The sequence below is a fragment of the Danio rerio genome, chromosome 24 (genome assembly GCF_049306965.1).
Source record: "Danio rerio strain Tuebingen ecotype United States chromosome 24, GRCz12tu, whole genome shotgun sequence".
Classification (NCBI taxonomy): domain Eukaryota; kingdom Metazoa; phylum Chordata; class Actinopteri; order Cypriniformes; family Danionidae; genus Danio; species Danio rerio.
The window spans coordinates 22637902-22662117 of NC_133199.1; the positions used below are offsets into that span (position 1 = coordinate 22637902).

General features: G+C 36.2%; 1 protein-coding gene across 4 annotated transcripts in view; it reads right to left on the bottom strand.

Annotated features, from left to right (window-relative positions):
• The window catches only part of arfgef1 (ADP-ribosylation factor guanine nucleotide-exchange factor 1 (brefeldin A-inhibited)), a 139925-nt gene that overhangs the window by 30504 nt on the left and 85205 nt on the right, over window positions 1–24216 (bottom strand). For all 4 annotated transcript variants that reach the window (XM_068217191.1, XM_009297399.2, XM_068217189.1 and 1 more), the window contains 15 exons: window positions 23430–23569; window positions 23225–23333; window positions 19217–19418; window positions 16515–16626; window positions 15832–16037; window positions 15666–15750; window positions 15270–15435; window positions 13290–13441; window positions 12318–12446; window positions 9853–10011; window positions 8472–8616; window positions 6944–7031; window positions 6808–6848; window positions 4074–4243; window positions 1836–1987 (listed from right to left, as the gene is read on the bottom strand). In XM_068217191.1, the coding sequence (XP_068073292.1) occupies window positions 1836–1987; window positions 4074–4243; window positions 6808–6848; window positions 6944–7031; window positions 8472–8616; window positions 9853–10011; window positions 12318–12446; window positions 13290–13441; window positions 15270–15435; window positions 15666–15750; window positions 15832–16037; window positions 16515–16626; window positions 19217–19418; window positions 23225–23333; window positions 23430–23569 (2056 nt within the window). The remainder of the gene's footprint in view (window positions 1–1835; window positions 1988–4073; window positions 4244–6807; window positions 6849–6943; window positions 7032–8471; window positions 8617–9852; window positions 10012–12317; window positions 12447–13289; window positions 13442–15269; window positions 15436–15665; window positions 15751–15831; window positions 16038–16514; window positions 16627–19216; window positions 19419–23224; window positions 23334–23429; window positions 23570–24216) is intronic.

Sequence of the window (24216 nt, forward strand, 5' to 3'; positions counted from 1 at the left end):
TCGGACTGCTTATATCGGAATATTTTAACGCACTCCGATATAGTTTTTTGGACTGATATCGGACGAATATCCGATATCAATATCGGATCGGGACATCCCTATGTAGAATTATTAAGACCACATTTTAAGGAAACAAACAATTATAAAAGAACAAATACCCTGAATATATAAATATAAACACATTCCAATATTTTTTCTTTATATATTATGCGCGCTAAATTTTTACAACCTTCAGAAATCTAAAACAAATTTGGTCCAAAAGACTGAATAACATAATGAGACATGGGGTTTGAATTATTAAAACGTCTCTTCACTTCTTATTTGTTAAAAAAACAAAAAACAAAAACAGATTCAATCTTGTATTACACTATAAATTGTTGAAAATGACATTTTCTTTAATTTGACAGACATGTCATCATTAGTTTTCTTTTCCTTTTCACTCAAATACACAACTATAAATCATAAATCCAGAGAAACACATTTCTTCCAAACTGTGCATAAATATAATTAACATAACCAAGAGCCCTATTATTTAAAGGCACTGTATGTAATTTTCACCACTAGAGGGCGACATTATTCACAACAAACAAAGACATAGTTTGATGACGTCATAAGTTTAGAAACATGGGAGTTGTGTTCTGTATTATCAATGATAACTTTTATTTATCGATCAAGAGTAATGATGATAGAATTTAAACGTTTGTGTGGGATTATCAGATTAAAACTAAATCTAAGGAGAGGGGTCTGGCTGCAGACCTGGTGCAGTGCAATCTGGGCTGCATCCAATGCTTTTTTATGGGCTCAACTAACCCCACCCCTAACCCTACCCATCACAGTGACGTCACTAGCTCCATTTGAGTGCAGTGTCTGACATTGCATCGCTGAGTGGTGCAATCTCAGCTTGCATCATAAAGGCTGCATCCAGATACTAATGAATCTAAGTTTAGTTTCCTATGTATGTAAAATCCAAGTAAATTTCCAACGTATGTAGGACTCTTATTTTGAAAACAGGACAGAAGCTCTGGGTAACGTTATTGCAACAGGCACCGTCCCATCAGAAACCAAAATACAGTATGTAAATCTCTGAAGTATGTAATTTTTTACCACTAGAGGGTGTGTATTTACAACAAACAAAGGTGTAGAATGACGTCATACGTTTGGAATCATGGGAGTTGTGGTCTTGGAGTAATCATGTTCATTGACACGGTCTGTGTTGCTAGTTAAAAGTGATCATTTTGCAAATTTTAACATTTTTCAAAACATTTGAGATAATGCAAGCACACAAGTCTGAAAAATATAAAAACACTGATCTAGTGAATTTAGGATATTTTAATAAAAAAGCTTTCATATCATGCCTCTAATGCAGTTATTTTAACTTCTCTGTGGTTCAAAACACCACCATGCTTCGAGAGAGAAATGAACTACTTAAAGTAGCTGAATTCATAAACAAGAACTTCTGTTTACATCTAAATGACATGCCCTTGAAGGATCAAAAATGTTTACCGACACTTGAAAGGGGGACACTTTGTATATTTAAATCAGGCGCAGAACATGACGTAAATAAGATTTTAAAAAATTTGGAGACAGGCGCTCCAGTCTCCTAAATCTAAAGCAGAGTCTTCAGAAGATGACATTTAGATGCAGAGAGAGATAGAAAACAGCAACACTCAAAACAAACCGCGCACCTCTAACCCATCTAAAGGCAAAACTTACACACGTCAAAACATGCCATTCATACAGTACAATTTGTATGGTTATTTTACCAACACTCATATTTAAAGAAGGTCTCGTCTGTGATATTTCAACTCCATCGCAGTGTAAATTGAAACACTCACCTGTTCTTTTTCATTATGTGCTCGAACGGCCTGAGGAAATCCTTCTGGAATCTGAAATTGGCCAACTCTCCCTTTTCCAAAAACTTCATGGACAACTGCCTCAGAGAATCCACAGCAAAAATAGCAACATCTTCGTTGGGATTACAGCCAACCTAAGACAACACAGGAATGGGTGACAAAAAAAAAAAGTGTTTCAAACCTGATTTTTCACATTTGAACACTAACGCAAATATTTTTACCACTGTTGGAATCCGATACAAAAAGAACACTATGGATGTCTACCAGTTGTTTTGTGTTTAACTGAAGAAAGAAACTCAAATAGGTTTTGAACAAATTAAAATAAAATTTTTGTTTCCAATGTATGTAAAATAGGGCAGCACGGTGGCTAGCACTGTCGCCTCACAGCCAGAAGGTCGCTAGTTTAACTCCCGGCTCGACAAGATGCAATTTCTATCTGGCATTTGCATGTTCTCCCTGTGTCCACGTGGGTTTCCTCCGGGTGCTCCGGTTTCCCTTACAGTCCAAACCCATGCGCTATAGGTGAATTGAATAAGCTAATTTGACTGTCGTGTATAAGTGTGTGTGTAAATGAGTGTGTATGGGTTTTTCCCAGAACTGGGTTGTAGCTGGAAGGGTATCGGCTGTTTAAAACATATGCCATAATAGTGGTTTATTCTGCTGTGACGACCCCTGATGAATAAGGGACTAAGTCGAAGGACAATGAATGAATGCATGTATGTATGTATGTGTGTATGTTTGTATGTAAAATCTGAGTACATTCCCTATGCATATAAGACTCTTATTTTGAAAACAGGTCCGGAGCTTTGGGTAACATTAATGCAACAGGCACCATCTCATAACAGCTCGTCTGAAACCTAAAAGACAGATTACAAATACATTTAGTGCATCTCCGAAGAGGCATGAGGTCTGCTTAACTATCTTTTGTTAGTTTAATATGTTTAACATTGTGAAATTTCCTTTGTTCATTGGTGATTAGAGAACAGACACATGTAGACTGTTTAATTAATGCTTACTAGGGTTTACAATCTAAGCCAAATATCAAATTCCCTGACTCTCACTGGATAAAAATCGAAATTTCCATGACATATAACGAATGGAAGTAAACAGGCTGCGGTTGTGCTATGCATAGTATTATACTTATTTTAGCTTGAATATCAATTTGCAGAAATTTAACAAGCTACTATGAGAACAACAGTGGATCATTTATTTCAGCTTTTTTCTTCCATATTTAAAAGCTTGATAGTTTTGAACATCCAGACTGCGTACAAAATCGCCTACTACTCAGTAGGTACTGCATTTGAATTTGAGTTTACTACTCGATCATTAGAACACCACATTCTCTACAGTATGAATGTGAGTAGTATGAATCGAACTCGGATGTACTACATCCACTGTTCTGTCATAATCACGTGACCTACCCACGTCAGTAGCATCTCTTCATTCCGATTCATTATTTCATGAATGTGCACTCGCTGGTAGTCATCCGGGTACTCCTCGCATTCAGTTTTTCGAATTCTATACATTAAGACATACTACTCTGCTTGCATGCTGTTTTAGTGTACTATATAGTATGGAAGTATGCCATTTCGGACGCAGTATCAGTCTTTGAAGTGGTCAATTTGAAGCCATTTGTATTTTCCTGACTTGTTAGCCTTAATTAACAGGTACAGTCTGGTGACATTTGGCTTGAGTGATTGCCATTTGAGAAGCATGAAAGGAATACAATTAAGCTGAAAGATGGTATATGTGCATGAGAATTAAACAGTTGATTAATCACCAGTTCAGTTCATCATGCAGCCCTAAAGGTATGTAGAACAACAGTACGATTTCCTTTTCCAAAAATGTGCTGTCTCAATCTTTGATTGTGTTTCAACTGGGAACATTAACAAAACAAACTATATCACGATGCATGATATTTACCTCAGTAAAAACAGTTACATAGAGAGGAGTGTTTAGCTATATATCCTGTAGTATATGCACTATATTTCATACATTACAGTACATCTACAGTCTGACCCATATTCCACTGTGGATGACTTGTCCCTTTAAGCAACAATTGTGCTGTACTTTCATTTTTTGGCTCTTCTTCAATCTACTAGACGTGGTCTCCCGCAGGCAGGGTGAAATTTAAAAGCGTCATTAGATTTATCTGATATAGTGCAAAGCCACACATTTCTTCACAGAGAGATTTCCTTCCAGCGCTGCTTTTGAACTCACCTTATTGAAATGATCCCCTATAACCTCCCAAATCCTGGACCACTGCAACCTGATACGACCCATATTGTAGTATGAAATCTCCACGATCTTCTGCAGACTGAACATTCGAGGGTGTGTTGGGGAGGCCAGTTCATCCATCGAGACAGCGCACAGCCATCGCACAAAGTCCACTAAAAAAAAAAAAAAACACAACATTGATCAATAAACTGCCACTTAAATTCTCCCTGACCTAAAAGAGTTCGGTCAGTACAATGCCAAGGTTATGGGAACACATCCCAGAAAAAAATACTGATATGATGCAAACTATGAACATTTTTTTTTTATTCACAAAAGAAATGCTGTACTGAGTTTTTATCTCTTTTTTTTTTTCAAGAAGTGCTTTAACTGTTCATGGTATAAAAAAAAGTGTACGTGTGTGAAGGTGTAGGTAACACCTGTTTTCATGCTTGATAAAAAAAACTGTGTTACAAAATAAATGTCATGTTTATTTGAATTATCAGTGTGAATATTCTTCTCAAAATTCTAGTTTAAGGCTGTCTGTTTATGAAGTTTATGGGTCCTATCAGACACCCGGCGCAATAAAGCACAAGACTTGTTTGCGATTTGTTGCTATTTTCAGACCAACGCAACTCAAATTTTCACATTTTTCGCCATGTTTAAATAGCAAATACATTCGCGCCACTTTGTGAACTCATTGATGTTCCAATCTAAAAAGAGGTATGTTAAGTCATATTTTTGGCGCGTTGTTTTTTTGAGGAACTGAAATAGACTGCACCATTGACCAACAAAAAGCTAAAGTCCAGCGAAGAGTGCGTTATTATGTAATATCTTTACATATGAAAAAAATAAAGGATTAAAATGTTACAAAAGTTATTATTTTATACATAAATCTAAAAACCACTGCCTCCATGCCTTCTTCAATCAGCTATTTTCAGTTTACTCATGACAATTTGCATTTGTATAATGTTTTTATTATTGTTAATTATTTATTATATGCATATTTATATTTGTTTCAATAAAAACAAGTTTAAATTTGTTCACCTGTTGGGTTTTGGAGACACGCATCACCATATGGGCCACAAGAATAGGATGTGTGTTTGGATAGTTTTTTGACCACAGCTCATTAATATTGTTCATTTATTCGTTTGCTGGGAATTAGAAATGAATTTAGAAATAGTTTTGAAATAAATCTTAATACTTAAACAAAATTAAATATGTAGACTATTGGATGTCTTAAGTGGAGTGCGTAGAACACTGTTTCCACATCCATAATAGTAAAGGAGTAAAGTAAAAAGTAAATTAAAGAGAAAATAAAGAGGCCGAATGGAGGAGGTTCGTTCTTTATCTTTGCACTGCAGATGGTCTGTTTAACTGTTTTCTCGCCAGTAAATCGAACAGTTTTTCCACTCACAAAGTCCGCCATGTAAAAAGCAAATGTGCCAACATAAGACGCAACTTACTCCTAAAGGGAATGAGAGATGAGACTCTGATTGGTTTAAAACACATTATACTCAAAACACACCAATAACTCATAAAGAGAATAAGCACATCCCTGTTAGACCATCCGCCCGAGTGTATTTTTTCCATCCTTAAAATAGCAAAAGTGGATTCGGATAAGCCCTTAATGCAATTTTGCGCCATGCACTTTGGACTATGTGTCTAAATCCTTAAAATTGAGCTCTATAACTCGTAGGGCGAAGCAGTGGCGCAGTAGGTAGTGCTGTCGTCGCTGGTTCAAACCTCAGCTCAGTTGGCATTTCTGTGAGGAGTTTGCATGTTCTCCCTGCGTTCGTGTGGGTTTTCTCCGGGTGCTCTGGTTTCCCCCACAGTCCAAAGACATGCTGCAGGTGAATTGGGTAGGCTAAATTGTCTGTAGTGTATGAGTGTATGAGGATGACAGGCCCAGACGACAGGCCGGCCGGAATGTGTAAAAAAAAGTCGTTATCATATGGACAAGTCTAAACGGAGGACTTGTTCCAAAGAGCCGAGCCTGCAACCATACGGGACTAAGGCCAAAGAGGAAGAAGAAAGAGAGCTCTATAACTCGTAATTCCAAGTTTTTTTAGTAATAAAATCTGTATTTCAGACAGACCATGAACTCAAATTCCAAGAAATACAGTTATTCATTTAAAGATATAATATAAGATTTGTAAGACAACCTATAAACTAACAACTGAAGGAAATAAAGTTGCACTTATAGGGAGAAAAAAGGTCAGCATTGTGAGATATACACCTAAAAATATAAGACACAAATTCTGCATTGCAAGAAATAAACTGAAAATTTACAATTTCTAAATATAAAATCATAGTTCTGAATTATTTGCAGTTAGAATTGGTAAATATAGAGTTTATAGACATTCTTGAATTTATATCTTGTGATTTTGAGTTCTTATCTTGCAATTTGCCTTCAGAATTGCTTCTATTTCTCACAATCCAGAATTTACCGGTTTAGTTTTCACAGTTAATAGCTGTAAATTCTAATATACTAAACAAAACAAACTAAAAAGATCAACAAGATGGTGTATACCTGCAAAAAGATATACTGTAAATCACAATTATATTTTTACTTATTTATTTTATTCAGTATTTCTAATTAAAAAAAATGCAAGCCTGGTGAAACATCTTTCAAAAACATTCAAAAATCTTTCTGATTCCATACTTCTTAACATTAGCTTAAGTTTTAAATAACACATCTGTCAAAAGCAAAAATGTAAAAACAAATTTATGCCCTCACCAATGGCATTTCCATCAAGTCTGGTAGAGCCCGTGAATATCCTGCAGTGAAGAGTATAAATGTTATCAACATTCTAGGGACGCATTAGTGTTTGCAGCAAGATGAGGTTCAAAAGGATTAATGATAACTGTCATACCGGTCTACAGCAACAACTACACTTTGCGAGCTGGTCTCCCCGATAGACTCCTGAATGCTTGCAATCTGTTTGCGATCAACATTCCCTCCTACAGTGTGAAAAATCACAGTCAGGTTTTTTATACAAAATAAAAACAGCATTTCACTTAATGCTGCTGGATAATTATACTGCATTACTATAAAGTAATCCTGATGGATCAGATTTTAGCTTGAGATAGAAGCATGATGTAATGGCAAATTGAAAAGCTGCAATGCTGATGATGACTAACTGGATTTTTTTGTGTTTTGAAAAAATTGTTCTTTAACCATCATTATGCATTCAGGTCCATTTTAACACAAAAGAGATACAGCCATTTCTAAAATAAATAGTTTTTAGCAACAGAATGAAACTTAAATTGGTTTAAATACAGATTACATCATTAAATTTTTCAGAAATATTACAATCATTTGCCTAAGATTTTGTATTATAAAATAACAGAAATATAATACAATACTACACAGATTTTGACAGTCTTATAAATTCAGTCAGTATGTTATTAACCAATATAACTGATGGAAATGGCATACAATTATTAAAAAGAATAAATCTATCTATCTATCTATCTATCTATCTATCTATCTATCTATCTATCTATCTATCTATCTATCTATCTATCTATCTATCTATCTATCTATCTATCTATCTATCTATCTATCTATCTATCTATCTATCTATCTTATCAGAATTATTACAATTATTTTAAGAGATCTAAATATTAAACTAATTTCCTCAGAAATTACAAAATAATAGAATACAATTCAAAATACTACACGTTTGATTGAACACGTCAGTCATTATTTATAATTAACCAATATGACTAAAGGAAATGGCATAAAATTATTTAAAAATAAATAAATGTTCATTCAAAAGCTGACAAAAAGTTAAAAATGTAGCTAAAAGTGTAAGGATTTATAAACACAAATATAATCCTAAAATAACTGAAAGAAAAATGCATAGTTTTAGTAAGAGAATGAAACTTTCCAAATGATTAAATACAGATTTATTTATTTTCTCAGAATGATTAAAATCATTTTTAAGAGATCTAAATATTAAACTATTTTCCTCAGATTTTATAAAATAATAGAATACAAGTAAAAATACTACACTTTTGACTGTCTTATAAGACTAAAATTCAGCCATTATCTATTATTAACCAATATGAATGGTTAGAAATGGCATAGAACTGTTAAAAATAAATAAATGTTTATTTTCAAGACCAAGCACCAACTCCATTTCCAAAAACCTGGTAAGTGTAAAATGTAGCTAGTAGTTTAATCATGCAGTAAAAATATGAAGGATTTAAAAACATAAATATAATCTTAAAATAACTAAAAGATTGCCAAAAAATCTGTCAAATCAGTATTATTTTACACTTTTACATTTTTAATTTTGCATACTGTATTTTTTGTCTCAGCATTCCAATCTGTGAACTTTTCATTAATTTATATTTTTGTTAATGAGACGATTAATGCTCTTGTGATTAACTGACCCAATCCCAGGTATTCATCAGACGTTTGTTCCTTGGTGCTGGTGATAAAGCCTTCCTTTCCCCGAACAGTTCCTGATATGTACCGAGCCTTCACTCCTGTCCCGATGAGCTGGGCCAACTCCAGCTGACTAATGCACTTCATGATCTGAAGCACATAGACAAAATGACAACACCTCATTAAACCCATCAGCCAATCACATAACAAAGGACAAACACTCAGGCTAATCAAAAACAGAATAAAATTATCTCACAAAACCTGTCAGCCAATCAAATACCAGCCAAAGAGAGAAAAACAAAATCTATTAGCAAATCACATTAAGCAGAACAAACACACAAGCTAATCAAAGACAGAATATAAACGGCTCACAAAGCCAGTTAGCCAATCACATCACACAGGAAACACAAATGGCAATCAAGAAGAGAATGACAAGATCTATCAGCCATTCATATCAAACAGGAATCACACAGGCCAATCAAAGACAGAAAAAAAACAGCTGACAAAACCTGTTAGCCAATCACATTACACAGGAAACACAAAGGCCAATCAAGGAGAGAATGACAAAATCTATCAGCTAATCATATCATACAGGACAAACTTACAGGCTGATCAAAAACAGAATATAAACAGCTGCCAAAACCTGTCAGCCAATCACATAAAACAGGATACACAAAGGCCAATCAAGAAGAGAATGACAAAATCTATCAGCCAATCACATCATACAGGACAAATACACAGGCTAATCAAAACAGAACATAAACAGCTGCCAAAACCTGTCAGACATTGACATAAAACAGGACACACAGGGTAATTTAAGATAGATTAAAAAGAGCTCACAAAACTCGTTAGCCAATCACATCCCACAGATAACACAGGCCAATCAAAACAGTATAAAAAGAGCTTACAAAACTCGTTAACCAATCACATTGCACAGGAAACACATGGTCAATCAAACAGAGAATTTCAAACCCTTAAGAAATCTATGAGCCAATCATATTGCACAGAAAACACACAGACCAATCAAGGAGAAAATGACAACACCTTACGAAATCAATGAGCCAATTACATCACACAGGAAACACAGGCCAATCAAAATGAGAATGGTAACCCTTTATGAAATCTATAAGCCAATTAAATTGCACACAAAACACAGAGGCCAATCAATAAGAGAATAACAACACTTGACAAAATCTATCAGCCAATAGCATCACACAGAAAACAGGCCAACCAGACAAAACAAAAACTCTCTCAGAGCCAGTCAGCCAATAACATCACACAAAAACACACAGGCGAATCAAAGAGAGAGTGACTGCACCTCACAACACCCATCGGCCAATCACATTGCACAGGAAACCCATAAGCCAAACAGATCAAAGAGCTCACCTCATGCCAGGAGTTTCCTAGATAATTTCCATCAGTGTGAGCCACTGTGATGAGGGTCTTGATGGTGTCGATGTTCTTCTGCTTCATTTCAGTGATGCCAGAACTGGCCGTCAAGAGTGTGAAACGGGCCAGAGCCTGTACATATGCGTCTCGCTCCAACTGGAATAAAGCATATAGAGAATAAGCGAATAATGACTACATTTTGCTCCGATTCTCATTAAAAGCTACCTGAAACTAATGAAAGGACCATGAAGATTTGAGCTTTTTGGGATGGGGGTTCCTGCATGAAATGTGCAGAAAAGAAAAAGAGCAACTTCTTAAAAATAATTGCACTTTAAAATAAAAAATGCTTGGTTCACACCAAATGCATGTTGAAGTATCCACGCGTGTAGAAATTAAACACAGCTAATTCACACACGCAAAGAGAGGCACATTTACACCAAGAGGCAGAAATGTAGAATGCGTAACGCATTTGCTAGCTAGCAATTTGTGCAATTAGCCACAATCGTATCTTCAGTGAAAAGTCCAAAAATTCAACTCACATGAGGCAAAAAAACGAGAAATCTAAAGTGAGTGATCTGATGATATAAACTACGGTTGAGAGAATTAATTAATGCGCTGTGAATTGAGAAATGACCGTTTACGAAATTTTCTAAGCTTAGTTTTTACAACCAGATGCGGCTGTAAGCTTTAAAAACAGCCACACTCTGTCAATCCTTTGACATACCACAAACGTAAAACAATCACTAATAAATTCATTGATTAATTGAAAATGTTTAGGTGAATAACAAGAATGTTCATAGTAAGCTGTGTTTACATTAATCCTGTTTAACAAAACCCGTGGTGCCTGTACATTTGGGTACTGACTGAAAGCACAAATGCTTTGTGTTCTTTGTACTCGCTAAAGGCTGATTTAAACTTCTGCGTCGAGCGATCGCCGTGACCCATAGCGCATACACAGTCGTGCATTTATACTTACGCCTGCTGTTTGTGTTGCTCAGTAAAAACACTTCCGGAACACATGCTGGCAGCTGGTTTTTATGTTCCTCTGTCGAGTTTCTTTGCAGCTCTTTTTTGTTTGGTTTAGTTTTACCTTATTGCACAAGTAGCTAAAACTCACATATTCAGAGGAAGAAGGTGGCACATGTGCAACAACTTTAATCATAAGGTAAACACAAAGCAAAAGTTTTCATCTGGAGCTCCGTCACAGGACTCAACATTTGTAAACACTCGCTCCAATGGGTTTGCGTAGCTCTCGGCCCCGCCCACACTCGTCAACGGTGCCAAGCTGACCAATCGTAGAGCTTTTACTATGTGTTGTCACGACAAAGTAAAACATTTTTAAAGGTGTGAATCAGTATCGGTGTCATCCATGGCGAGGAGTATGTGACTGTGCAATGGCTGTGCCAAACCATACACGTGTGTTCAACACAAAAGTATAAATCAGCCTTAAGAGTGTTTGATTAAAAACTAGAAGAGCGCCATCTGCTGTTAAAAACTAAACTCAGAAGTGATTCCAGAGAGAATCACAATGCCTTCCAAAGATCTAAGGATCGATCCATGAATTACACAATACATTAAATTATCATCCCAGCCCAACATTATTTTGTCCCACATATTTTAAAATTGTAATTATTTTTTAATAATATAGATAATTGCCAAAATCGTATTTTGGTTGATTAATAATATTAAAATAAATGGTTAAAATCAGAATTATTAGCATTACACTTATTTTTCTTTTTTAAATATTTCCTAATGATGTATAACAGAGCAAGACATTTTTACAGTATTTCCTATAATATTTTTTCTTGTGAAGCAGGTCTTATTTGATTTATTTTGGCTTGAATAAAAGCAGTTTTAAATTTCTTAAAACCATTTAATTAGCCTTCGTAGGCAATATTTTTGAACTGTTTATAGAATATGTTATATAATGACGTGTCTAATTACCCTAATTAACCTAGGTAAGCCTTTAAATAGCACTTTAAGCACTGCATACTAGCACCTTGACATATATCTAGTAAAATATTATTTACTGTCATCATGGCAAAGATTAAGAAAAAATCATTATTAAAAATGAGTTACTAAAACTATTATGCTTAGAAATATTTTGAAAAAAAAAATCTTTCCGTTAAACAGAAATTGGGGGAAATATAGAGGGGCATAATAGTTCAGGAGGGCTAATAACTGTAGATATCCAAGTCCTAAATCCTAAAAAAGTTTTTCCTCCTTTTTATATTCATATATGCAACCCTACACATCTTGTTTGCATTATGACAAATAAACAATTCCAGTTTTCATTACTGGCTGAATTTTCCCTGCAACAGTAGCCTAATCCAGGCAGTGATGACAGAGTTTTTAAATGGTGCTTATTTGCACAGAGAGTGAATAGTAATGTAAACAAACAGTAGGCTCTGCTCGGCTTGAGTAAATGACTTCTCCACGGTTAATGCAATGTGTGAAATTACCTGAATGCTGAAGATGCATGCTATCCTGATGGCACAGCGGATTCCCTCCAGACACAGAGAGGCCACTTCAGTGTCATCACAGTCCTGCAGACCCACACTGAAAGCAGCCAGAAAGGGCGTCCAGGCCAGCTGGAAGAGATCAAGATAATATGTGATGAATATATGCCTCCAAATACTATTTATTTATGTGCACGCGCAGAATTATGATACTTGCTTGTAAAAAAAAAAAAAAAAACGATAAATTGTTGGTTTTGAAGTCTCTTCTCCTCATCAAAGCTGCATTTGTTTGATGGAAAATACAATAAAATAGCAATCTAGAGAAATTTTGCTATATATTTAAAATGGTTTTAAATTTTTATGACTGTTAATTTATTACAATGATTTCAAAGCTGAATTTACACTTGTTTTATATGCAATTATATTATGCGGATTTGCTGTTTGGTTATGATCAATTATTATCGGAACTCAATAATTAACATGTTTTTTTCCTGCTTCTGTGAAAACTGACACATTCGACCTTTTAGAAATCCTTGTTAAAAGGGAAGATCAAAATAACAGCATTTATTTTAAAAAAATAACACACAAAACAATACGTATTTAACAAAATAAATGCCTTTACATTTGATTGGTGTGTTTCCTTCACTTTCTAAAAAATAATTAAATATTTCTTGAGCAGAATGATTTCTGAAGGATCATTTGACACAGAAGTCTGTAGTGATGCTAAAAAATTTCCAGAAATCGCATCAATAGATTAGTTTAAGCCTCATTCAATAAGGAAACGGTTATTTTAAATTGCAGTAATATTGCACAATCTTATAATTTTATATTCAATCTCAATTATATTCAATCTTTATACACAATCTTATAAAAAGCTGCCTTGATAGCCAGAATCAACTTCTTTTAAAAACCTTTAAAAATCTTACTGATCCCAATATCTTTGAATGGTAGTGTCCATGTGCATGAAGAGATTACCTTAAACATTGGTCTGACATGCTCAAGATGTGTGGCGCTGGTGAAGGGGGCTTGAACGTGGCTCACGGCCTCCATCAGAGCCTTTGCTGTTTTTGCCATCTGCTCCATCTCAACATTATACAGCAGCCTCCTCTGCTTCTCACTCGCCACACCTGATCCAGAGAAAGCAGCAGAAAAACTAAAATCAACACCAAATAGCAGTGTTCACCTTATACCTCTATTAAAGTCAGGTGACTTGATTAATAACATTTTTTTTTGCCCAGCACTAATTATTACTATTATTACTCTAACTATAATAGAAAACTAATACTAGAACTGTCCCAACTTGCTTACTAATGCACTATTCCAATTCATTTTACAGTATAAATACTGATGCATTTACACAAAAATTAAAAAAAGAATGTGCACTTTATATACCAGGATGGTGTATTATTCAACCAATCAAAATAAGTGATTATTTATCACCAACATAGCAGTAAGAGAGGAGCTATCAGGTACTAAGCCTGGGTTACTTTATTTATTTTGGATAATGCAAGCAAAATTCTCCAAAGAATGCGGTTGTTGATTATTTGGGAGCTTGGTCATTTATTTGACCAATTTGGCAACTGTTAAAAGGTGACAGCCAAACTGTTTAATTTTCTGGTTAGTAAAAACATTTGTGCTCCATCTGGGATGACACTAAAGTCATATACTACATCAGTGGTGCCTAAACTAAGTCCTGGAGGGCTGGTATCCTGCTGTTTAGTTCCAACTTCCTGCAAAACATCTCCCTGGAAGTTTCTAGGATACATAGATAGAGCTCGATTAGCTGGTTAAGGCGACTGTAATGTCAAGTTCAGACTGCATGATTTAGCCCAGATTTTGACTCTCCGACAGGTTTTGAGAAATCGCAGACAAATGGCTGAAATCCCAAGCAAATTGGTGCTCGTTCATGTGAGTAACAAACACAGTGTGAATTATCAAAAAGGCGATCTGAGAATCACAGATGAGTCGCTAACACCCATGAGATATTTGGCATGAGATATTTGGCATTGCCTGTCGGCAATTCAAATCATGCTGTGTGAAATGTGTTCTCATTGAAAATAACCTACAGCCCATGTGAGAGCCACATCAACAAGTACAGGTATCTGCAGGCCAGCAGGAGGTTGAAGAGAAGTTAAAATCACTATTTAAACCCAAGAATTCCCCTCAAAACCCAGGTGAGCAAAATAAGTACATTTTCCACCCCACTAAGGCTTTTTTCTTATTAAGCAGTAAATAAAAATATATATACTACGTGACCCCACAGTGTTACCATGTCACTTCTCGCATGTGTTTTGGTTGTGAGATGTAGTTTGTGGACCAAGACAAGCTGTCTGTAATTCTACTATTATAAAGTCATGCAGTGTGAAACTCCTTGCAACAGAACACTACCACAGATAGTCATGCAGTGTGAAAACATGACTACTTTGATAATCGTGCAGTCTGAACTTGCCATAATTGGAGTTGGAACTAAACTTTGCAGGACACCGGCCCTTCAGGACCCAGTTTGGGCACCCCTGCACTTCATGGTTGAGTGGTATTTTCGCAACTTATGAAAATACTGAAATGGCAAAAATGACCGGGGAGAATTAAACCAAATTTGGCTTAAATTGTAATTGTTTATTTATTTATTTTTATAACAAATATTGACTGAAAACTATTGTACAAATAATTGCAGACCTACTTTAATAATTATTTCCAATTGCTAGAATATTTTATGATAAATCCTAATAATTATACAGTTAAATACAATTTTTTTTCCCGGTAATAATTAAATAAATAGTAAGTGGGACAATCCACAGTCCCCAGTCATTTTTTATAATAATTACTTTTAAAGGATTGCCTGACCCCAGCAAGCAAATAGCATTTTTCCAATCATAGCTTTTGTAGGAGACTACTTGATCATACTATTGTCTGCTACTGTCTCCAAGTTTGACGGTTTATATTCTGAATACTCACTTTGCTTATTTGATTTGAGAGTTAACTCCTTTGTCTCCTTCATGGAGATTTTCTTCCCTGCGATTTCATCATAAATGGCTGAGAGATACTCCTCCGGTAAATCTTTACTGTCATTGATACCTCGATTCATCTTGATGTATTGCTCTTTCGTCATTTTATTCTTCACCTGTGCCAAGATAAAGGAAACAACAGATCAGAACCGCTCTTCCTCTTGTTTTCTGTTGCGTCTCAGAAACATCCATCACCCTAGAGTTAGCTTACATATCAAGACAGAACGCCCAACAGCCCTTTCCAGCACTGACATTCGCATTAAAATTCATAGACTCGAGAATAAAAGAAAACGAATTCCGCATTCGCCTAAAATTCCAGTGATCAATCAGTGTGTTGTGTACTAACCTGTGGACTGTGCAGATCGGTAGTCAACATGATGATTGAATACGCAAGAACGTATGCGGTGTCAGCGCTGGCGAACAGTGTTTGCCTAAGGAGACAAGGGAGACAAGTTTAGTGTTTATAGCATAATTAGCAACTTAGGCTAATCTGTCGCAAACGTCAAACTCACCCTTGGTTGCATTCTAAATATCTAGCAGCAAATTTCTCCATCAGTCGATCAATTTTCTGGGCTTCGCCGGGCAGACGGAAACCCTCCAGGAACATGCGCAGCGCTGGCACGAAGTCTTTGCCCTGGAAGTCCATTTGGTCGACGTAGGCATACATGACCTCTTTATTGATGCGGTCGTTGTCTCCTAGAAACTCTCCTACCTGGATCTGAAAGAAAACAGCCAATGAGTCCCGTATTGATTGCGTAGGTAGTGAAATGAATAGCAGAAAAAGTCTTTCGTAACTCGAAATCCAGACAGAGGATGTATTGGATGTAGATCTGCTAAAGTATTCCTAGCACATCTCGAGTCATTCAGGCTGAGGGTTGTTCTGCTGAAGTGCCCTAATTTTAGGGCAGATATAAGGAGCTCACTTTACCCATAACTGCTGGATTCTTTTGAGGCCCGATGAAAGAGCAAATGAGTTGCCGATTCATCATGCTGAAGGATCAAATCATCTCTAAGTGGAAGTTTGGCAACACTTTTTTGCTTTGTTTGTCAGAAATGCTACGGAAAAGCCCTGCAGCTGCATACACAGAGTTTTATTATAGTTTATTTACTGCTGTGATGCACACTTATCTAACTATCTTTGCCCCCAGTACTTAGGAAAAACAAAGCAAATGAATACAGTCAACAATGGTCTTACAGAGTCAAGTCTCTCCTCTTGATGTAAAAACTGGGCAATATCTTCAGGCGTTGTTCCCAGCATGCCTTGCTCCTGCAGGTACTGAATGCCCCTCTTTGGTTTTTTGTTGAACCTGTGCATTTTGGTAAATAGAACATCAGCATAAGGTGATAAACTAGTACATTCAGATGTGTACACACAAAAACAGCACAGATAGAAATAACACAAACATTGACAGCCTTTCATAATCTTTATTTGATTTCCTCTGATGTGCAAAAGTTGCAGGAGTTCAGAAAGTTATTTTCTAGAGAGAAAGGAACTATGTATATCTTATAATCACATTTTATCAGAAATTAGTTTCTACTTGAATTCATTTGACATTGGTCAACTACTTGCTCAAAACATTACAAAATTTGATTTAGCCAATGGAAATTAGTGAATGTTACTGTGTTCCTGCAGGTCCAATGTTCAGCAGAGTTTAGCTCCAAATTTCACTAACAAACCTGTTAGGAAATGACCTGTTTTACTGAGCATCAGCATGCAATTTTAGTATTCCAATTGCAAGTGGTGAGCTAGAATGTATTAACATTTTATTTATTTATTTATTTTGCCTTGCATTAAACATCAAGAAAAATGTGTCTTTTGTGACCCACTTCTTTTCAAGTTGTCCCTCATAATACTCTACATCACTTTTACAGGAGCACTTAGTGCATCACATGAATACTACTGAATAAAAAGCCACAAAACAGGTGGCTTATGACTACACAGAATGTGAATGAAATGGATGTGTTGCATCCAAATTGGTCCTCTTTTCACAATATATCCCATATTGACCACATTGACAATCCGTAAGGTTGGGGATAAGGTAATTAAAATTGGATTACAAAACAGCACCCTATAAATGGCCTTGCCTTTTGTTATTTTCCCACATCTGTGAGTAGGTAGAGAGCAGGTGGTCTTTTGTGACCTCTTGAACACTTTAGAGATTACAAGCCTTTACACTATGAAATTGGTCAAACGATTTAGACTGTTTACTCTGTTTATCATTTTTTAGTTTATTTACTTGTGGTCAGATTAATAAAAACACGTCTTAATACCAGGTTAAAAAAAAGGACTTCTGTCAGAAGTTGAGTTTTTTTTTTAAAAAATTGGTGTTGGATCAAAATTTCCATGCCAATACCCCTTTTCTACCAGCATCGAGTACCAGTTCAGAGCCAGTGTTCTTGCTAGTTCAGAGCTGGTTCTTTTGACAAGCCTTCCAAGAATGTCATTGTTTTTCCACCAGCTAGAGTCACTGCAGAGCCAGGTCTGACATCACTGCATACCTCTCATCTTTTCCAGCAACACAAATGCTCAAGTGCCAAATACAGATGTGGGATCAATGATTATGTCGTTTTTAATTTTAATAATTTAGCAAATCTATATCAGCATTGAAACACAGGCAATTCAATGTGTTCATGCAGTGTGGTGTAGTATGTATAAACTGAGATTACAAGTTATAATAATGTGTTTATGCAGCCTGCCGCAATTAGTATAGACAGAAGCTAGAAACAACCATTACTATTTCAAATATGGCATTCAAAACAAGGTTATAATAGTTTTGGATGTTTCATTAGTTTGAGTTTTTATTTTGTTTTGACTTTGTTTTCAAATTCTGATTTAAGTCCTCGGTTTACCAGCGCTGCAGATATTCAAGTTTAGTTCAATCACAGCAGGCTGTCATGTACAGTAAAGCTTGTGTTTGGTTCACTGATTCACAAACACACAGTATTATCGGCTCATAGCTTGTCAAATCTGTTCTCGGTGTACTGTTCTAGTAACTGAATAACTTAGTATATATTGGTTTATTTCGAGTCAGAAGGGGGTATCAGGTATGTTAAAAAGTGAGTAGCTTGTGAATTAGCGCTTACTGGAGGCCCAAATTGTTTCAAATAATTCAGTTTGATTGGGTAAATTAGTTCAACTGGTTTACTTGGAAGATAAGGATTACTAATACAAAAATAAAACCCAATATCGGGCACAAATGTATTGAATTAATACTTGAAGTATTAAGTGTCTGCTCGGGTTGCTGTTTTTGTAGTGGAAGCAACAGCAAGGATGACTAAAGGAAAACCAGCTTGTTGTGGCGAATGGCAGCAGGATTGTAGACTCTAAAGTGCCGTACAGGTCAAACAGAACCTTGGGTCGAACAGCATTTACTTCTAAAAGTCAAACAGCAGGCTTATGCATTAAATACTTTTACAAAGACAAAAACAAAGGACTTTTTGTTATAATTTTAGTTAGTTTCAGTTAGATTGGTATGTGCACAATACAGTTTCGGTTAGTTCAGTTAAAGAAAATGCTTTTCAATTCTAGTTTTGTTTTTTCATTCATTTTCGTTAATTACAATAAACTTGGTTCAAAACAGTGTCAAAACAACAACAAAACAGTGTCATTGGTCACTGTAACTCTGGACTCTGATGCAGGCACAAAAGACAAGTTTTGATGCTACTTAAACTTACTAACTTACTTGCTTTGGGGATCAAAAGACAAAAAAACGATTTGGAACTAGACTCTGGAACATCTTTGGTGGAAAAGGGCTAATAGTGGCCCTCAAGGAGCAACACTAGACTAGACACTAGACACTCTTTCAATTTCAATACAAATATATACTAGATTTTATCAACATCTTGTATAATGCAGAGACTGATTTGATGTTTTGTGGTTTCAACTTGGTGGCTTACAGGTCAATGCCTTGCTCTATGATCTCCTTCTGTTGTTTGAGGACCTCAAACTGCTCCGGGTTGTCTGTTCCGGACATCTGTGTGCTGTAGCTCCCAATGCCTGATGATGCAGTGGAGTCCAAAGAGTTAATGCTGCCGTAACGGTTGATCGTTTCTGGATGCTTCGACTCATTGCTCTCCTGCTCTGAAGGCTTTTCTTGGCCTGATTGAAAAAGAGGGGAATGAAATTCAGATGAGGGTTTAGAGAAAGCAGAAGAAGTGTGGAGCCTGTTTTGTGAAACAGCCTAGAGAGTAGAGACAGCATGATTCATTGAAAATCCTGTTTGGCTCAAATGTGAGTTGGTGTATTGAGCCTTTTCTCTGGCTCTGCTTCCTATATGAGTTTCCCAATACAACACTTCTCTAATAAAGTCTTTGGTCTCTGCTGACTCGTATCACAAAAAACAGCACGATGGGGACAGGAGTAAGAGCAGCATGACCTGTATACACCAAGTAACAGATCTGAAGTTGGTGCAAAGCAAAACAAATAGGCGGTCGGGTATGTGGAAGCCATGGTTGCAGTTTGCAGGATCTAATTGCACACTGGAAACACTGTAAAAGATTTAGTGGGTAGCTATCACTGTAACATGAGCTGTCGGGTCACTTCTTTATCTCTTACAGTTTCTTCCCTTGGAAAGATTAGAGAAACAAGCTGAGAGACTTGCCCTTTCTTCTTAAACTCAAAACAAAATGTAGTTTACCTGTTTGACATCCAAAAGCTAATAGGGCCACAACACAAACGACTATTAATAGGCCACTATCTAGTCTACACAGCCCAAGCTAATGCAATCAATTCTAATGTCACTACAAGCTGCCATTACCTGCTCTCCCTTTTGATGTGCGTCCATTAAGGGAAAAGAACAAAGATTTATTGGCCAACATGATGACAATTCAAGAACCTGAAAGCCTTGATTAGTGACCTAAAAAACCCCAATGCACTTAAAGAATCACCCACATGAGTTTCCTATGATCTGATTGGATGATTAGGACTTAAAGGTCTATAATTTTATGTAAGTGTAGCTATTTGGCCTAGATGAAAGCAAACAGTATTGCTTTGTCATTATAAACATTTTCCAATTTAATGTCATGGCTCCTAAAAAAAAAAAAAAAAAAAAAAAAAACAGATTTTGAGATTTTAGGAGGTTTAGGGAATCACTACATGGTAAAGTGGATGAAAGGTTTATCAAATCAAGTGTAAAAAATGGCCTAAAAGTAAAGCTGACTGCAGCCAAGGAGACTGTAAAGTGAATTTTAAGCGGTTGCTAGAGATTTATCAATATTATTAAAGTATTATTATGTGATACCAAGACACTTTTAGGTGGATTCTAGGGTGCTAAATGGTTATTCTAAGAGGTTGCTAGACATTGCTGTGCAGTTCAAAGAGGGTTTTAGGTGGTTTCTACGGTATTGCTAGGTGGTTGTTAAAGTTTTCTCAAAGGTTGTCTGTGCCTTCCTGTGTGATTCCAAGACAAATTGTGGTGGTTTCGTAGGACATTGCTAAATGGTGCCAATAGTGATTTGGATGGTGGTTGCTAGGTGTTTGATAGCAGCCTGAGTGGTTGGGCATTGTTATGTGGTTCAGAAAGTTTCAATGAAGGGTGGTTCCTAGGGAGTTGCTAGTTGAAATTGAGCACTTCAGGCGTTTGATGCCCTTTACATGAGATTCGTGCGACTAGCTCGTAGGGCTGCTCGATTATGGGAAAAATCATAATCACGATTAATTTGGTCATAATTGTAATCACGATTATTTAAAACAATTGACAGTTAAAGTCAAAAATATTCGTCCTCCTGTCAATTTATTTTTATATATAAATATTTCCCAAATGATGTTTAACAGAGTTTTTTTTTTTTTTTACAGTATTTCCTATAATATTTTTTTTCTTCTGGAGAAAGACTTATTTGTTTTATTTCAGCTAGAATAAAAGCATGTTTGAATATTTTGAAACCTATTTTAATAGCTCGATATTATTAGCCCCTTTAAGCAATATATATGTTTGATTGTGTGCAGAAGAAACTACTGTTATACAATGAGTTGTCTATTTACCCAAATTAAGCCTTTGAATGTCACTTTAAGCTGAATACTAGTATCTTGAAGAAAATATAATGTACTGTCATCATAGCAAAGATAAAAGAAATCAGTTACTAGAAATGAATTATTAAATCTGTTATGTTTAAACTGTGCTTTAAGCATCTTCAGTTTTTTTATTTTATTTTTGATTATTAAGAAAAACAGTCGGCAGCAGCAGGAATATTGCATGCTGTCACTTTAAGAATAGTGCAGCTCTGATATGGTTTCTCTTTCACGTGTCTTTTGATTCTCAATTTGTTAGTTTATTACACAAATGAGGGTTAATATGAATAATCACTAAACACTGCGCTCTGACACAAATGTGCATGTATTTGACCATTAAAGCGCTCACATTAAGATGACGTTAGATGTGTGTGTGCTCTGCTGTCTGAGGCTAAGCGCGGCGTGCGCGCAAACACACAAACGCTACCTGTCCGAGGCTAAGCATGGCGCGCACATACACAACAGCACGTGCTCTTTTGTGCTTTTAAAATCATGAATGATGCGCATCCCGTGCTGCAAAAGTTACATTACACCACATGCTTTTAGTCATTTTCACCTGGAACTGAGCTTTAGAGAGGCAAAGAGTTTTCACACGTGTACAACTGGAAAGGGGGCGGTATGTGATGGAATAATAGTTTATTTCGATTAATGGTTTTTCATAATCGTTAAAAGACAAAATCGAAATCGGATTTTCGATTAATAGCTCGAGTTGAAAAATCTGATTACTGGCGGACATTACCCCTGCATTAACTAATCAGAAGCTTGTTCTACTAGGGGTGTGATTATGACTTATTGACTGTAGTTGGTGTCCTTAGGGGAAACCCCTGCGCAGACATGAGACAACAGCTCAACAAACTGAGACTAATTCAGTTGGTTGTACTGCTGAAAGGGACCATCATCCAGGGACAGCTTCCGAAGGAGTTGATAAACTGACAAAGCTAGGCGCACCTCTGAAGAATCTAATGGACCCAGACAGGGCGCCAAACAAATCTATGGTGTTTTTCAATCTTCTTAAAGCACATAATAAACAGTTACTCTCTCAATAAAATCCATGTCAGCCAGTTAGCAACAAAAATGACGACACAAGGCAGACAGAAGCCCTATCCCATGACGTGAATCTGTGTCTATTGTGAAGTAAATTTCTGGTGTTCATGAAGCGAACTTGATGCAGGAATTAGGTGAGAAAACTCAAAATATTCAAGTGTCTAATTACACATGAATAGCGAAATCTATTCGCACAAGCCACATCTGTGAACGCCCAATTAAGTTGTTTTTAAGAAATTCATTTGTAATAAAAAAAACTCTGGTTTTTGATTGGGTGATAACTGAAAGACTTTGGTTGGCTTGAGGCAACACAGAAACTTGCCTTTTGGCCATTAGAGCCTCTCCTTCACCGACCAAATAAAGCCAAGCTTGATTAGACCAAAATTCCCCTAGCTCTAAATAGTCAGTCTCCAGCCTGACACATGTTGGTAGCTCATATGAGAAGCTCAGTTTTACATTGTTCAGGGAGCCTGCTGACTGCCTCCCTGTTGTCAGGCCATGCCTCGGTGATGAATAACAGCCTCAGGGCCATTTGATTAAGATGAAAGGGCTGCGTAGCCATCACAGCGAATAGCATTTCCTGCCTCTCTTTGAGGCACAGGAGTCCTAGCGAGCTGTCCTCAAAAGCAACTGTTTATCCATTTGGTTCTGCACAAGTCAGAATCCTCTGGAAAGCAGCATAAATGCACTCTGAGGAGACTCATTTAGAAAAACCAGGGCCGTAACATGGAGTATTCAATGTAACTGCTGGGATCTAAAACATATCAGGATACAGAGAGGCTAAACAAGGTATTATACCAGATGAGAAGCTAGTATTGATACTTTTATCAACAGAGGCTGGCGGACTGCCTTACCAAGACTTGTCTGGGAATTGGGGTTGACGTATTGGTCTTTGCTCCACTCCACCATACACTTGAGAATGGACACCAGACACTCCAATCCTTTCTTTCTTAAAGTCAGCTCCTAAGAGAAATAAAACAGATTATTTAGCTAATTAAACCGTTGCTAATCAGTTGTAGCAGTCCACACAAGCTTACAGAGCCATTTTTGTGTGCCTACCTGAAGTGGGGTTGTACCCAGTTCATGACCTCCTCGTCCTTGTGCAATCTTTGAGAGGTCATTCACCAGCCTCTCGAAAATATTAGCAGCATTCAGGTCACAATCATAATTAACATAGATATCTACTACACTCTGTGCATCTGCGGGGGTAGAAATAAAAAAGTGCTATATCAAACGGCATGAGGAGGCTCAACATATGGTAATAAATGGTTATAAAAGTTTACAAAACAATGTAATAATTTTGAAATTCATGATCACAATATGTAATATCAGATGACCGAAAGCGATTCATTCGTTTAAAATATTAATGTCCAGAGACTGTTGTCTACACAGTGATTTTTATATCAAATTCACTTTAATGTGTGATATAACTAAAAAGGGGTCATAAACAAATTCAAGGGGTCATTTCTTAATTCAAGTGATTAGTGTCTAGGACCCAAAAACAGTATTTCATCCGTCACAACTTTAGTGTATTGAACACAATTGAAACAATGTTATTTTGTCATTTATTTGTTATACAGGGTATTCTGGGCCTGTAGTTCTGTCAGCTTAATTTTTTTTGTTTAATTTTAGTTTAAACTGGTTCTGTTTTACAAGATTTTGTCAATTACATGACTAAGCTTTCTTATCTAGTTTTATTCAAATGTAGCTCACATTTTTGTTGTGCTGCATAATGGTTAAATGGATTAGACTGATTGTTTTATGCAAAAAATGGTGTATTTTTTATATTTATTTAGAACTACTGCACTTTTACCTATAAGCACATTTCTAAAAAAAAAAAAAAAAA